This window comes from Panicum virgatum, chromosome 6K (assembly GCF_016808335.1).
Source record: "Panicum virgatum strain AP13 chromosome 6K, P.virgatum_v5, whole genome shotgun sequence".
NCBI classification, from domain to species: Eukaryota; Viridiplantae; Streptophyta; class Magnoliopsida; order Poales; family Poaceae; genus Panicum; species Panicum virgatum.
The window spans coordinates 31729041-31746184 of record NC_053141.1 but is presented as its reverse complement, the minus strand read 5'-3'; the positions used below and the strand labels follow the sequence as shown (position 1 = coordinate 31746184).

General features: G+C 43.4%; 1 protein-coding gene and 1 pseudogene across 1 annotated transcript; one reads left to right on the top strand and one right to left on the bottom strand.

The window, feature by feature from the left end:
• Positions 1 to 604: 604 nt before the first annotated feature.
• LOC120713646 (protein FAR-RED IMPAIRED RESPONSE 1-like) lies at positions 605 to 1894 on the bottom strand. The gene is made up of 2 exons (XM_039999575.1): positions 1110 to 1894; positions 605 to 1037 (listed from the first exon to the last, which is right to left on the bottom strand). Exons 1-2 carry the CDS (start codon positions 1853 to 1855, stop codon positions 620 to 622), a joined length of 1164 nt encoding a protein of 387 aa, XP_039855509.1. The 5' UTR covers positions 1856 to 1894; the 3' UTR covers positions 605 to 619.
• A 2701-nt stretch (positions 1895 to 4595) lies between these two features.
• LOC120713395 lies at positions 4596 to 16656 on the top strand (annotated as a pseudogene).
• The last annotated feature ends 488 nt before the right edge of the window (positions 16657 to 17144 follow it).

Sequence of the window (17144 nt, the reverse complement as noted above, 5' to 3'; positions counted from 1 at the left end):
GGAAAATTAATCCCGGCCAATCTCTCGTAATCCCTGCCTATCCCGCTGATCGCTGAATCATCGCGATATCTGGTCGTCCTCGTTTCAGGTGGAGAAGCCGCCGTCCTCCGAACTCGTCGTAGAGGCCGGCGCGCAGCGACCGGCAACTACCATCTCGCCGGCGCACGGCCACCGGCCACTACCATCTCGCCGACGGCCACCGGGCACTGCCATCTTGCCGATGGAAATCGACGCCGCGACACATCGTACTCCTCGTTGGCCACCACCACGACGCTACAAGCCGGCGCCCGCCCGCCATTTGCATCGGAGTGCCGCCGCCGCAAGCCAGCAGGGCTTGGGTCGCTGCCACCGTGCCTGCTAAGGATACAGTCCGCGGCCTTGGCACTGTAAAATTGGGTGAAAAAATCAAGTATGTACATCCACTTTGTGTCGCTAATAAAAATCAATTTGTGAGAATCTTCCCTGCTTTGAGAACGCACGATTGTTTTCTCTGTCTTATGTTAGTTAAGTTCTGAGATTGAGCAGCATGCTTGATATATGAAAAAAAGTTGAACATGAGATTGAGTATGTACATTGATTCATTGCCGCAGGTAAAAGTGAGCATGTTTGAGCCGCTGCATCAGCTCCCTTTGTTTGGGCAATTGCGCCTATCATGCCCAACATTTTTGCATGTTGTGCATTTGCGTGGACCTGTATATTTACTCCTTTTATTTTTATCTGCATGTCCCAATATTCTCTTGCACTTCCCCTTCGACCGAATGTCGTTAGGTGGGTGGACTTGTACGTCGTCTGGGATGGTACAACCAATAAAATTTTCTTGTTCTTCTTGTCTGGTTCGAGTATTAGGCTGGAACAACAAGGATAAAGAATCCAATTTTTCTATCAAGGTATCCATGCCTTCTGGAGATGTCTTGGCCATTCGGAAAATATCTTCAAATTTATTGTGTGCATTTGACATCTTCCTTCTCATAGATGCATCCACAGAACTAGTGGCCTTCTCCACTAATAAATTGCCTTCGTTGTCATATGCATTATCCCTGAAAATTAGAAAAAATCATGTTACTTTTGTATAAAAAATTACAATATTATATGCACCTGCAAGAGTTTACCTTTTACAAGTTTTCATCCATCTTTTTGTGATGTAGTACACTGGAAGTTCATTTACTTTTGCACTTCTGAACATCCGTATTATATGACGGCATGGAATTCCTATGGACTCAAAAAGCATGCACGAGCACTTATATGCCTGGTCGGTTGTGAAGCAAATTACCTCTCTGACTCTCATATAGTTGTCGGTCATTGTAACAATTGTTCTGTCCTCTAATTCAGTTGTTGTCTGGACGTCACAGTGCTCTCTTGCAGCTAGCACCTCTTCTTGAAATTTTTTAAAAACCTCATGTGTGAAAACAAAACCACCATGTTTCTCTATTTCCCATGTTGTAAATAGAGTAGGGTTCGTATGCAGGGTAGTGTTATCATGAATCAATTCTTCCTGCCGCTGACATTGTAGAGCTGTATCGAATCGTAGCCAAAACTCTACAAAGGCAAGCTTTCGACCAATGAAACGATTGAAAAAGGAATTTGCACTTTCTGATCGTGACGTTGTCCGAAGAATACCTGCAAGCCATATATTCTTAAAATATGCCGGGATCCATGACTCACGGATGCGATACCTTCCCTGCAACCATTCATTGTTCTCCAAATGGTAATCGGATATAATGGCAATCCATTGACTTTCAAACTCTTCTATTGTCTCTGAGCCCCATACACATGAGTTCACCCTTTTCAAGAACTCTTCATCCTCTAATAGATGAGGACCAATTTTCTCTGGTAACTTTTTCATGATGTGCCACATGCACAACCTATGAGCAGTATTAGGAAGAATACTAGCAATAGCAGCTCTCATACTGGCATCCTCATCTATTATAATAAGTCCGGGAGCCTTCCTTCCCACAGCTCGTAGGAAGGTCTCAAATAACCAAACATAGCTTTCAATCTTTTCATCAGCTAGAAAACCAGCACCAAAGAAAATAGATTGCATATGATGATTGACACCGGTGAAAGGTGTAAATTTCATGTCATATTGGTTGGTGCTATAGGTTGAATCAAAAGACACCACATCGCCAAAGTGGGCATAGTTCTTCCTGCTTGTTGTATCTGCCCAAAACATCCGAACCAACCGACCATCATTATTCACTTCATATTCAAAGAAAAAACCTGGGTCCAGCTCCCGCAGTCTACCAAATTGATCAATAAACATCTGAGCATCAGCATCTTTGATTTTGTTCCTAAAATCGCTATAGTAGTTCTGTAGATCCTTTTTTGTGCAACCTACGTACTCAAAACCTCCTGCACCCACATGATGTAATTTGTATGCTTGTGACGTTCCTATACTTGCTTTGTTGCAATTGAACAATGTTGTTTTTGTCTTCTCACTCACAAAGCGGTTGGACCTAAGCAAATGAAGTTTGCTAGGAGTCACGAGGTCATGGTTATGGTCCTCATATAAAGCTGATATCTGGTACTTGCCTTCACTATTGCGCTTAACATAAATATAGGCTTCACATCCACATCTAGTTTCTCTAGTGTGTTTTACCTTCTTCTTGGATGGGTCCACAGGTACATCATCCTTCTTTTGTTTGTATCATTGCCTTGCACATAAGTAACGTTTCCATTGAACCAATCCATTATCATCAAGTTTTTGTTGACCAATACGAACATCAAACCCAATGGCACGTGCATAACTCTTGTAAAACTCCTCAGCTGATTCCACGTTATCGAAAGACATCCCTACCTGTAAATTCACATAATGTTGAATAAATAAACATATAATGTTGATAAATAAGTGCAAAAAAATAAAAAAACGCACACCTTAGGCACACTTGCTTTTTTCGTTGGCGTCATAAATCCGTCCTCCTTATCGACATGTCTAGGATCATCCGGATTATCGTAAGGCAATTTGAATAAAAAAACAATTATAGAACCTTATGTTACCTATCTCAGCATAAATAATTACATATTAATACCTTTTATCCATGGCGACTTCGTCCATCTCAACTTCTGTAGGCGACTCGACGAATCCAGCTTCGTCCATTACTATACAACCACTTATCCTTCTCCTGCAATGAACAAGAGTTAGCATTAATGAGCTAGTATTGATGACACTCATGAAACTAATAAACTACCATGATACGTGATTTGCCATTGCAGAATGCGCTAGACAAATAAAATAGTTGGGATTGCCGGCTTGGAATGGCCACCATGTGCATGTGCCAGTTTGCCACCATGCCGAACAACAATTCTAAGAAGCTAATAAGATCTGGACCTGAACTTGCACGTAACTGGGATGGAGTACGATGTGTCGCAGCGTCGATTTCCGTCGGCAAGATGGCAGTGCCCGGTGGCCGTCGGCGAGATGGTAGTGGCCGGTGGCCGTGCGCCGGCGAGATGGTAGTTGCCCGCCGGCCTCTACGACGAGTTCGGAGGACGGCGGCTTCTCCACCTGAAACGAGGACGTTCAGATATCGCGATGATTCAGCGATCAGCGGGATAGGCAGGGATTACGAGAGATTGGCCGGGATTAATTTTCCTAGGGGGTTTTTGGTATATTTGTTTTGCCAATTAAATGACTATTGATGAACTTCAAATGAGCTTCAATGATTACACGAGCATTCAAAGTTATTTTGTGGAATATGGAATTGTTTGGACAATCATCTGCACTGGCATCAGAGTGCTGGACCAGGAAATAAATACAAAATTATGAATGTTCATACTAATTATTACAAGAGAAAGGGTGTACACCTATGCACCACAGCTAAATTAAACACATGCCGATATTATAGTTGGCCAATCCTTATCTAGCATTTGACTAACAGAAGTATAAGCAAATATGGTGCATAACAACAATCAGATTATCAGCATTTCACTTCCCTCCAGTTTTGCTTGGCAGAAATTAACAACAAGATATTAATTGCGGGAGTACAGCTAAAAAGTTAAGTAACTTCAGTTTAAACTTAACCAAGAACTCTACCTGCACATCATGGGGAATATATCATCAGGTTAACAACATCATACTACAGATCGAAAAAATGAGAATAAAACATAGCAACCAGTCTTTTAGTTGACAGACCCGAGGCACTGAAAATTTTGGATCCAAGCAGGATATGATCCAATAGTCAGTCAAACTTGGACTTAGTGGAGTCCAGCACCAAAAAACCTCGTCTCGGATGGCTACCATATTATGATGATGTCTCGGCTCTGACTGGTGGGACCCACGTGGGGGTGAAAGGGACGGGGACAGACACTCTCAAAACACGTCTCATATACATGTCTTCATCATAGACACATTTCATCAAACCTCGTCTCGGATGGCTACCATATTATCACAGACCCGTTTAGTTTTCACATCAGAGACGCGTCATGTCTACAGCCATTTATTTCCAACATATTAGAGACTTGTCCAGTTGACACGCGTCTCTAATATGATATTTGAGACGTGTTTTAATTCCGAGTCTCTGATGAATGTGTCTTTTTTGTGCCTTTCTTACATAGTGTTGTACATGTTCAACAATCGATAGGCGTACCGTGCTACGGCGATGGCGACGCCCGCGTGGGCTGAGACGATGTTGTAGCAGCACACCGCTGCGGCGGATCGTGCCGACGCTGTCGTTGTCACCAAGGATGGCAGCGGCAACTTCAGCAGCATCGGCGCTGCCATCGCTGTGGCGCCGCGGAAGAGCACTTTGCGGTACACCGTCCGCGTGCGCAAGGGCGTGTACCGGGAGATCGTCCGGATACCGGACGATGCGTGGAACGTGGCCCTCATCGGCGATGGAGCCGGCATCACTGTCATCACCGGGAGCCGCGCCGTCGACGACGACTACCCGATGCCGGAGACGGCAACTGTGGGTAAGCCTTGTGTGCTGTGCGTATCTTTTTTTTTAGTTAAGCTCGTTGGTTTATTTAGAGCACCTGAGGTTCAGCGGAATCGCGAACCAATAAAGTGTTTACAAAGTCCGTGAGAGGATGCACCCACACCGCAGGATGATCCAAGTCCCTAGTATGCCCAACACGAGCCAATTCATGAGCTACTGAATTACAAGAACGGTGAACATGCACCACAGATGCCGAGCTAAAATGGTGGCCATTAGGAATTTCGCTTCTCTGAATAACACACCTCCTTGAGCACGATCGAGTTCATCAGATTGTAGAGCCTTGACCAAAGTCTAAGAATCCGTCTCCACCATGACATGTTGCATGTCTGTCTGTAATGACGCAATGCAAGCAGTGTGGATACACAAAGGGCATCACTCACTACTGCAATTCGGCCTGCTCCTGCCAAGACGGCTCTGGCATGATTATCGGGGACTACAAAACCCCATGCGCCCCCAAGGTCCTCAGAAAAAGCTGCATCAATATTTATCTTCCATATATCCTGCCTCGGCGGCACCCAACGAGGATCAGGTGCCCGTGCATTGGCCGATCCGGCACTGGTAGTCACTACCTGCCCCATTTGTGTCACCAATCGTGCTCTATATATGATTTCATCAGTTGAGAAACAAAGGTACACTTTTTATTTGTTTTGATTGAGAAACGAAACAGATACTGTAGTGTTCATTATAAGGGCCAGGTCAAGCAGTGATTTCATCAGTTGAGAACACAAAGGTACACTTTTTATTTGTTTTGATTGAGAAACGAAACAGATACTGTAGTGTTCATTATAAGGGCCAGGTCAAGCAGCCCAAACGGCCCAAATGGCTGTTGTTGTTCGGCGCAGGCTGGTCTTCTTGGGCTCCTTTTCGGCCTAGCCTGTTGCTCTCTTCTTTTTTGTCCACCAGCGCTCTCATCTTTCGTAAAGCCTCCACCAATGCTTGTCCAAATCAGCACATTGTTTAAACATTTTGGGTCCTACGTCCTCTCTCGCTCCCATCCATTAGGCCAGCTCCAATGTATGCCAAAAACTAATCGTGGGCAGCTTCAGTCAAACCGTGACCGCTGTGGCATGCGAATCGTTGGTGTTAGAGTGAAAATCGACCTCTGCAGACGATTCGACTCGTGGAGCTGGTGAGTTGAATTAAATATTGTGCTGCCCGTATGGCCGTCCGCAGGAGAGGGAGGCTGCCGGGTGGTTTTGTTTTTTTTCCCCCGGAGATGGTCCTACATGAACGACGCAAACATAGTGGGCACTGGACGCTGATTTTGTTCTACTCGTGCTGTGAGAACAATTGGAACCAGCGCTGGAGCTGGCCTTAAGTATGGAGCCAACTTTTTTTCTATGAGATAGTTTTCGAAGAACACTTTCTATGATGAGGTAGACTTTTATGAGCTAGCCATCTGTTCTGTTCTGATGCGCACGCGTTGGGCCTGATCTGTTCACTTAGTGGGCCCGCATCTCTAGCGCGTGTGCACCGTTTGCGCTTCAAGTTTTGGCCTTTTGGGTGGATTTGCGTATTCTCTCCTCGGTGATAGTAGCAAGTCTATATTACAATTGTTCGGTTTCCTGTGTTGTTATATATACTGGTGGGTAATATAGCTGTTGATTATTTGCTTTTCAATTGTTCACTAAAACCCAGAAATTAACTGAAGAGACTCTGTTAATTTCCGTGTGCAATCCGTGCTGAATATGATTAATACTTTTATACTTGGAGGGAGCCCTTGTGCCCAGGTAGGTATAAATAGAAAGTAGAGCGGTTTAAGGGAACATATTAGGTGCAAACCAACCTCTTCGTACAAACTATAAAAATTTAAATTTAGACCATCAGATCAACATCCAAGGGAGGGGCGCAGAGAGGTGGGAGGGGAGATTTGCAAAAGTATGATATCCAATCCAAGGGCAGGTCCACCCAAACTCTAATACATCTTCGATGTTGATCCAATGACTTAGATTGAAGTTTCCGATGGGCTTTAGCGCAGCCCGTGGAATGACTAGCTATCACCATATGATGTTGTCGAGACGTCAAGATGAAGCAAAAGATCTCAGTTAGCCGCCCTCGGGTCAACCTGCTAATGGTCTAGGATCCGGATCATAACCGCACCAAATTATTTACTACTTTGCTCATTGATTGAAACCCCACCACCCCAAATTACATCTCTCAAAAACTAAGCCAAACCAATCTGTTTGTCTTTTCAAACCAAACCAAAACCAAATCGAACCCAAACACAAACCAAACTGAGCCAACTATACTGCCAGCAAACGCTTGGAGAGAGAAGCGTTGAACACAGAAAGGGAGCCTCATGCTCACATTCATGGAGATAGGCACAGGTGAACAACATCCATCGGAACGGGGCAATCGTCCTTGGCGCCGGTCAACCTAAGAGCCCAGCTGCGCCTTTAATTTTTTGCTGGTCCGCCGGCCGCTGCCTCGTCGGCGTTATCGCCCAGCACAAAGCTCCATTCATCTCTATATCAGAAGCCAAAACTTTTAGTGCCGACGCCAGCGTGCAGACAGCAGACCGAAGCCTCGTCAATCTGAGTCTGCACGCGGCCGCCGAGCAACCCCGTCGCCGACGGCGATGGCCACGTCGGCTGCACGTGCTCCGCCCTCCCCTTCGCTGCTTCCCACTGCAGGGCCTTGCATCCTCGCTAACTGCCGGAATAGAAGAAGAGGGAGGGGACAGGGTGCCATGGGAGAAGACGAGGAGGAGCCATGGGAGAAGGGCAGGAGTAGCTGCCGGATCGGCGAGCACCATGGCCCACCAGCGAACGGCAGCAGCAGGCCGCCGATGACCACGAGGCGATAGGGGCGACGGGGATCCACGAGGAACCAAAACAGACCAGACTGACCCATCTTAATTGTGATCCCAACCAAACCAGCCCACTGGCCACCTCAGCCCAATTACGACCAAACCAAGTCGGCCCAAACAAAAAAAAAAAAAACCACAAAGACTAGTTTTGGCCCAGACCACTAGCAGATTGACTCTCGGGTCGGGAAGTAGCATCACCCACTAGCCGGTAGTTTAGTTCCCCTTTGGCCTTTGTCCTTTGGGGTTTGGATGGGGCTGTTTGGTTCAAAGCTATATTCTGCCACACCGCACTCCTGAGTGGGTGCAGAAAAACATACTGTAGGTGTGGCAAAAGTTTGCACTGGAAATTAACTAAAAGCTGTGTGACGGCGCCAAAACCCAAAAATCAATCAAGCACTGTAGCAGCCTAAATGGGAGCAGCGTGCGACGTGCCACAAGTTGACGTGCCAAGTGATGGCGAGCAACCAAACACCCTATTTATTCTTGCACCCTCCGCCTACCATGCTAAATGTTCATCCTGTACATAAACATGCCATGATATATGAGCCCTTCTCGCATTTGCTTGTAACATTACAAGAACAGAGTGCACATTTGCTTGTCTTGCTAACTCTTCCCTAAGCCTGCACTCTTCATGGAAGCTAGTTTTGTGCCAGCAATGCGTTTTTAATGTAATTGAAATGTTATGTTCAGCGGCAGAGGTAGGAAATAAAAATGGGGGCGGGGGGGGGGGGGGGGGGGGGGGGCTCAAGTTTAAAGGAAATTTTTTTTGGAACCTTAACATACCATACCACGGACCATAACAACAATATATTGATCTAAAATCATGAGCAGTACCAGACTATGAATCCAAAAGATAATGCAAACTCCATTATGCTTCTTCTTCATTAGCAGCGACCTGCAGAAGGCAAAATAAATTAGTGACAAGGTAAATAATATCTTCACGAAACTATGAAATTAGAAGAGATTTAAGCATACCACTACATTCTTTTGAGGCAGCAGCATACAATGTTTTTTCATGGCTTCAAACCATTGTATGATTGTTTCATTAGCAATGCTTCTAAATATTTCCTTCTCCACATAGCATATCATCAAATCATTAAGCCATTCACCCCCCATTTTGTTGCGCAAATCTGTCTTTATAAGAGACATGGCTGAAAAGACCCTCTCAACTGAAGCAGTTGCCACCGGAAGTATCAATGTTAGTTCAATGAACTGATATACCAATGGGTAAGATGTATTCATATTGGTCTTGACCATAATTTCAGCAACCTTTGAAAGTTCTGTGCATCCAAGAAATTCTTTGTTGTTTCTAACACGGATATGAAATTCTTTAAGTTCACTTAGTAACAGCAAAGGCCGACATCAAAATCTTCAGCATATATTTCAGCTAGTCTCACAAGTTTATCCACATCAAAGCTAGAGAAGGAGTTCCTTGGGTTAAGTGCGGCCATGCATACTAATAACTATGAACTAACCTCACTAAATCATAATTCATCTCTGTCAGAATGGCATCGATGGCCACAAGAAAAATCTCAACATGGTAGAAATGCATATTTGTTACCTTTGGCCTTCTACGTGCAGATGTCCCTCTAGCATTGACTTTCTTATCCATATTTGGCACTATAATATCATTTTTATCACAGAAGGACTTCACTCTTTTGAATAAAGTCTCCCATCCATTGTCTCTTGTATCCTGCAAGCGTTCTTGATCCTTTCTTTGCAAAGCACGTGACAAATTATCTGTAATGCTCAATAACTCTATCATCAAATGCATGATGAACACAAAATCAAAGATTTCCATTTTACCAATTAAACCAAAAGCACCACCATTACATGTTGGTTTAATGGAATCTTTCTTCACAATCTCAAGCACCTCCAAGATAGCCTCCCACATTACCAAAATACGAAGCAATATTTTAAGATGTGAGCCCCATCTAGTATCTCTAGGCCTAGTAAGACTACTTTTTTGGTTCAAACCTCTTCCAGTGGAAATCTCACAGTTCTCTACCTTTTCTAACAATTTATCATGATGTTTTGCGAGCAATATATCCTTTCTCATACATGATGCACCCACCGTATTGACTATCAAAGGAACATAGTTAAAAAATGCAATAGCTGGAGTAGAAGTTGAAACAGCGACAACCACTAATTGCACTTGATGGGTAAAACAATGCACATAGAAAGCATAGGAATTTTCATCACGAATCAATTTCTGCACACCATTAAATTCACCCCTCATATTGGAAGCACCATCATAACCCTACCCACGAAGCTTAGAGATGCTTAACTTGTGGCTAGAAATCATGCTGACCATAGCTTCTTTCAATGCAACTGATGTACATTTCTCAATATGTTTAAGTCCAAGAAACCTTTCCATTACCTTTCCTTTGTCATTCACAAACCTTAGAATCATAGCCATTTGCTCTTTTATAGAAACATCTCGAGACTCATCAATAAGCACTGAGAATTTCCTACCCTGAATCTCATCCAAAATCAAGGTTGTGACTTCCTCTGCACAAGCTTTTGTAATATCCTTCTGTATATCTGGCGATAACATTTGACAATTTTTGTGCCCATTATTATATGCATTCTTCATTGTTTCAACCTTGTCTTTGTACCAATCAATCATCTCTCTATATGTACCCTTGTTGAGGGAAGTAGATGACTCATCATGCCCACGAAAAGCATCAGTTGCATTATGAGAAATCTTGCAACATCTACAGAAGATGTTAAGCGAATCTTGTATCGACTTTCTTCCTCCTTGGTGTGCTTTTCAAATTTTCTAGCCACACTTGTCCTTTGATTCATAAAGTCATCACAGTTCAGCCTTGAATTGCAGTGAGATTGAGAATCAGCATGTTTATCAAATATTTCCAAAGCCTTTTTTCCACTTCTCGTAACCAATCTTTGCAATGACATTACTACCAAATTTTTTAGGCTTTCCTGGCTGAAAGAAGAGATAACAATAAAAGCAAAATGATGCATCATTTGCTTCACTATACTCTAACCAATCATATTTCCCAAACCAATATTGCTGAAAAGATCTCCATTCACCACTTTGCCATTTACGAGGATATGTAAAACCGAGAGCTTGTTGAGTTGGACCCCTCCAAACATATGCTCTCTTAACTTGATCTCTAATCTCAGATGGATACTAATCAATTGGTTTGCGCAGACCAGGATCACTAATGATATCCGAGCACCCAAACTCTACTCTGGGCATTTTTGGTTGTCTTGTGTTATCAATAGTCTCTGGAGGAGTACTACTGCTACTGCTTGAAAAATAGGTGAGCAGTGTTCTCTTGGACATCTTGCAATTCTAGGCATTATTGATAATGAATGGATTAATAATTAAATGATTGAATAATTGACATTTACATATTGCCAACTAGTTGTTGAAACATGAGGCTTTATTTACCTTTTCTGATTTTCTTCAAAGGATCCGGCTTTGGCTGTGTTGTGCTGTGCAGCGTGCACACACGCCGTTGGCTGCTGCAGGCCTCCGCCGACCACCGGCTGCCGCTACCCGCTGCTGCTTGCTGCCACGCATGCAGCACTGGCCACGTGCCCGCGCATGTCGTACCTTGTGCTCGCGCGTGCCGTGTGCCTGCGCTTCGCGCTGCCGCCGCCGCCGATAGCATCCCGCGCCGCCACTCGCTCTTCCGCAGCGCCGCCGGGTCGCTCACCCCTCCAACTCGAGAAAGGGAATTAGGGACTTGGTGGGTTTGGTTGTGGAGGCCTGGAGGGGGAATTGGGATCAGTGTTGTATTCAAATTGGGCTTCAACAACTTGGGCCAAAACTCAAAATGGATGGCTCTCTGCTCTGGCTGGCCCAACAGTGAAGATGAGAGTCGTCCTCAACCTTGAACCCCCCCCATTCTTCAACTATGGCACCTAAAATTTGGAGGGGGAGCTGAGGGGAAATCCATGGATCCCACAGCAGTAGGGGGGCTCGAGCCCCCCCAGCCCCCCTAAATCCGCCACTAGTTATGTTTGGAAGCTAGGAGCTTGTTCACTATTGGTTAGATCTCCAAATTAAACTTCAATTCTGACTAATAACAATTAAAAACTTATCTTGTGCGGGCGTGGATGGTCCTGTCTTCTTGGCCCAGGACTTGACCATCCAGAACACTGTTGTCTCATCCAAGCATCAAGCCTTGGCGGTTCGCCCGCTCGTCCAAATCAGTTGTGCACTATTGCTCCTTGGAGGGTTACCAAGATACGGTCTTTGCCTAGGATGACTATCAGTTTTACCGCGACTACGACATATCTGGTACGGTAGACTTTGTTTTTGGGGATGCGACTACTGTCCTCCATCGCTGTCAACTGGTGGCACGTCTTCCCCATCCTGACTAGAAGAATGTCGTGACAGCACAAGGCCAGTCCATTGCAAATGGCTGTTCTGGATTCGTCTTCCAGTTCTGCAACTTCAGCAGTGACCGTGGTCTATGTGAGAAGGCCGTGGAGATGTTCTTAGGACGCCCCTGGAGACCTATTCACGTGTCATATTCATGGAGTGCTTCATGGACGACAACATTCACCCCCTGGGCTACCTCCTGTGGAACTAGTGGTGGATTTAGGGGGGTGCTGGGGGGCTCGAGCCTCCCCTACTGCTATGGGATCCATGGATCCCCCCCTCAGCCCCCGTCCAAATTTCAGGTGCCATAGTTGAAGAATGGGGGGGCTCAAGGTTGAGGACGACTCTCATCTTCACTCGTAATGTGTATACGCTTGAATATTTGGATAAGTAAAGTCAAAACATCACATACTTGTAAACTATGGCTGCGGATGGTTACTTCAACATCTGGATATGAGGGTCGATCATATCGCCGCCTATGCAAATGGTGAATTCACCATTTATGTTAACATGGAAAACATAAAAATAAAGATCCACAACATTGCCACCTACACAAATGACGAACTCACCATTTGTATTGAGTCATGGAAAACATTAAAATGACCATCAATACACATGGTTAAAAAGAGGATATTCGGTTTAAAATCCGGCAGACCATATAATGCTGCCGGATTTTAAATTAGCTGCCCCACGGCAGACCATATAATGACCATCTTATAAACATGAGACCATATAATGCTGCCGGATTTTAAAAGATATACAAAAGATATACATCTCATATAGGTGGTCTGCCCCACGGCAGGCTATGGAGCGCGCATATATGGTGCTAGCAAATTAGCTAACAACCAAGGGATAACAATGACGCTAAAAACCCGCTACTGAGTACCGACCAACTCAATCCTTCCGTTAATCCTGCATAGTTGTCGCTGGTTTCTTCTTGTACTTCTGCCGCTGATAGCAGTGGCCAGCGAAAAGCTCCCACGACAGATTGCATCCTGGATTTCGATATGTTCAAAGTTAATCATATTTTAACTCACTTAGAAAATGCATATTACTATTTTGATAATAAATGTGAGTACAAGGTAAGTACTAATATGTATTAAGAGCACACAAATAGAGCAATATCCACATTTTCTGTTTAACATCAAGTAAACTCCCTTTTCTGCTTCGGTCAGGTTAGGGCTGAGAAACGGGTGTTTCTATTCACCAAAATCGATGAGGGGCTTATTCATCTGATAAAAATATATGGGGTCACTGAACTTGTTATGGGTGCAGCTGCAAATAGACATTACAGGAGGTCTCCCTCCCTCCCTCCTCCTCCCTCCCTCTCAGTATTAGAAACTACTATGGCACATAATCAGAATTGATCTTGAGGAACTATGGTTTTGTTGTGCTGTCCAGGAAAATGAAAGCACCAGAGTCTCAGACAGCAAGGAACGTGATGCAACAAGCTCACTCACACTGCAACATATGGTTTATTTGCAAAGGAAAGCTAATATTTTTCAGGTAGGATTTGAATCCCCTATTGTCCTCTTCATGAATTCTTGCTTCAGTTCTCTTGTGTTGATCTACACAGCTTTGTGCTGCTTTTTGACATACCTAAGGAAGTCTTTACAGAAGTCTTGGTAATCTGAATGAATAATCATTTTGCATTGTATAGAGAACTGCATGACTGAAACTTTCGATTCTTAAGTAAAAACTTCTACTCCATTTGACTTTGTATCATTTATTAGTTTGAACATCCTACTCCAAAATCCGAATATTTGTTGTACAAAACATTGTGATTCAGTAACCTAACCTTTGTTATCGACGTAGTATTTACTGCAATGTTGTACATCACAACAAAAGGATCACAAGTTCTTGATAATCTAGGCTATAGAGTATAGACCACAACAAATTGATCAAATGACATAATTCATGGCTAAATGGAAATGTTTACATCTAGCATGTGATTTGTTGGTTAAAAATATGCTTTTATTTCTATATTTACAGTTAGCATGTTATGAGAAGCTGTTTAGATTATAATTGATCTTATAATCTGTATTTTCTCAAGTAACATGTCTGTTATTTATTTCTCAGTTGAATAATTATTTAAAGTTTATTATTGAAGCTTAAACAAATCTTTGATTTCACTAGTATGTATTTTCTTCACTTAAGTGGTTGGAATTCTTCCAGGGAAGCAAATTACTGCCTACTGACCAAGTCAAAATCAGCACGACCAACTTGTAGTGTTGGCAATCCCAAAATGGATCTTCAAAGTTATCTTCAACCTAATCTAGAGGTATTAACATTTTCTGGCATAATCCATATACATTACTTTTTTTTATTGAATATCTGTATGCTGGAGTTTTTTTAGATCCTAAAGAAAATAAAAGGGTATTGTTTGTTACATAGCCTTTTGGTATCTATCCACCAGCTATTTAGTGTTCACGCAAGATGAATGCGCAATGCCTTCTGAACTTCAGAGATACCAGTTAATGTGGATGCTATTTGAACATATTGATAAATTTCAAGAACTACAACAGTCTAGTCTTGGCTTATGAGAAGGAACTACTTCTGTTAATAAAAAAAAGGATTTGATGTGTGCTGAATATTTTTCACATATGATTTAGATTAAAGTAGGATCGAAGTACTTCTCCTGAACTTAGAACAAATATTTCTATCAACAATTCGTCCATTGCTAATTCCATTCACAGGCGAAAACATCGAAATATATGTATATTAAGGAAATGAAACGAAGACAGGAAGCAGAGGAAGAACTCTCTCAACAAAAGAAAGAGAAAGAATCTCTGAAGCAAGCAACATTAATGCTCGAAAACGAGCTTGATTGGTACAGATACCATTCGAATGAGAATGCCAATGCGCTGCAGGAGGCAAACCAGCAGAAGCATCTTCTGGAACACCGCATATCAGAGTACAATAAAGTGAAGCGGGAGCGAGATGATGCGGTTAAAGAGGCAAGGGGCATGCGTATGGAGAAAGAGCTCACAGCACCTTGTGCCTATGGAGCAATGAACTCTGAATTCTCCTTGATAGAGTTGGAACAGGCTACCCAGATTTTCAGCAGTTCACTTAACATTGGTCGAGGTGGATTTGGATCTGTTTATAAAGGTTTTCTTCGCAGTACTACAGTAGCTATAAAGATACTCAATACTGAAAGCTTGCATGCCCAATCACAGTTCCAGCAGGAGGTAAAATGCATCTTTTGCTATTTTGTATAAGCATACAACATTGTGTAAGAACAAAGCCAACAAGTTTTTTTTGTTCTAATCTATAATTCTATATATATGCAGGTGGCTATACTCAGTAGAGTGAGGCATCCAAACCTAGTCACCCTTATTGGGGCCTGTCCTGAAGCTTCAGCACTTGTTTATGAGTTCTTACCAAATGAAAGCCTAGAAGATCGTCTAAACTGTCTTGACAACACCCTGCCACTCACTTGGCAGGTGCGTATCCGAATCATCAGGGAGGTTTGCTCCGCACTGATTTTCCTTCACAAGCACAAACCTCATCCTGTTGTGCATGGGGACCTCAAGTCAGGCAACATCCTCCTCGATGCAAACTTACGGAGCAAGGTCAGTGACTTTGGGATCTCCCATATTTTGCTGGAGTCCAGTGTCACTGGCAGTGACGCACACTTCACCTCCCAGCCTATGGGGACACCAGCATACATGGACCCAGAGTTCTTTGGAACAGGAGAGCTTACACCACAGTCTGACACTTACTCCTTTGGTGTTACCATCCTGCGCCTCTTGACCGGAAGGGCGCCTCTACGCCTCATATATAAGGGTGGTGCAGGGGGCCCTGAACGATGATGACCTGCATTCTGTGTTGGATCACTCGGCAGGTGAGTGGCCTCTGGGGCAGGCAGAGCAGCTTGCAAGAATTGGTCTGCCGTGCTCGGAGCTCAGCAGGCAGAAACGCCCTGATCTTCAACGCGATGTGTGGAGGGTGATCGATCCTATGGTAAAGGAAGCTCCTGCACCATTGTCACATTCTTTTCAATCCATGTTCAGTGAAAGTAGTAGAGCTGTTACCACGCCATCCTACTTCCTTTGCCCGATCTCTGAGGTGATGCATTCAAAAACTATTAGGTGTGTCTGTTCTTTTGGTGTTGCCTGCCGTCAGATAGCTAACTTTCTGCTATTGCCTGTCTTTTCAGGTTGTCATGAGAGATCCTCAGGTGGCAGCAGATGGCTTCACCTACGAAGCTGATGCTCTTAGACGTTGGCTGGATAGTGGACATGACACATCTCCTGTGACAAACAAATCACTTTCAAACCGTGATACCATCCCTAATCACGCACTGCGTTCAGCCATCCAAGAATTCCTCCGGCAGAACAAGCTGCAAGACCTATTTGCACAGGGCTAGCAGCGGGCCATTTTTGGAGTTCTCTTTTAAGGGTTACATTTTTGAAGTTAAAGTGTGCCAACTGTTACGCCTAATGTAAGCAAATAGTTGAAGATAAGGTATTCGTTAAGAGTTGATGAGTTGTAAATGCAAAATAAATTTTTTATGTGTACATGACCTATATGGATTCAGTCTAGAGTTTGTTCATGATTTCCCACAAGAAGTGATGCGGAAACTCGACGAGACTTTTTCCTTTGGCGCCTTTCAGTCAGGCTTTGTTTAGATCCCAATTTTTTTTTTCAGTACTATAGTAATTTCGAACGACCACTAATTAGGAGTATTGAATACGGATAACTGACAAAACTCATTTTATAACCTCCAAGTGTAATTATTGCGAGATGAATCTTTTAAGCTTAATTGGACTAAATAATGTCGTGCTACAGTAAACAACCTCTAATAATAGATTAATTAGGCTCAATAGATTCGTCTTATGATTTTCCGTCTATTCGTGTAATTAGTTTTATAATTAGATTATGTTTAGTCTTTCTAATTTTCGGTTGAAAATTGCTACATTAAATTTTGTTTAAAATTTTACACGTCTAAACACACCCTCGACTGGGAGGCGCCAAAAGTAAAAAATTTCTCACGAAATCTAGGATCCGATTATGGAAAAATTCTAGCACTATGGCCGCT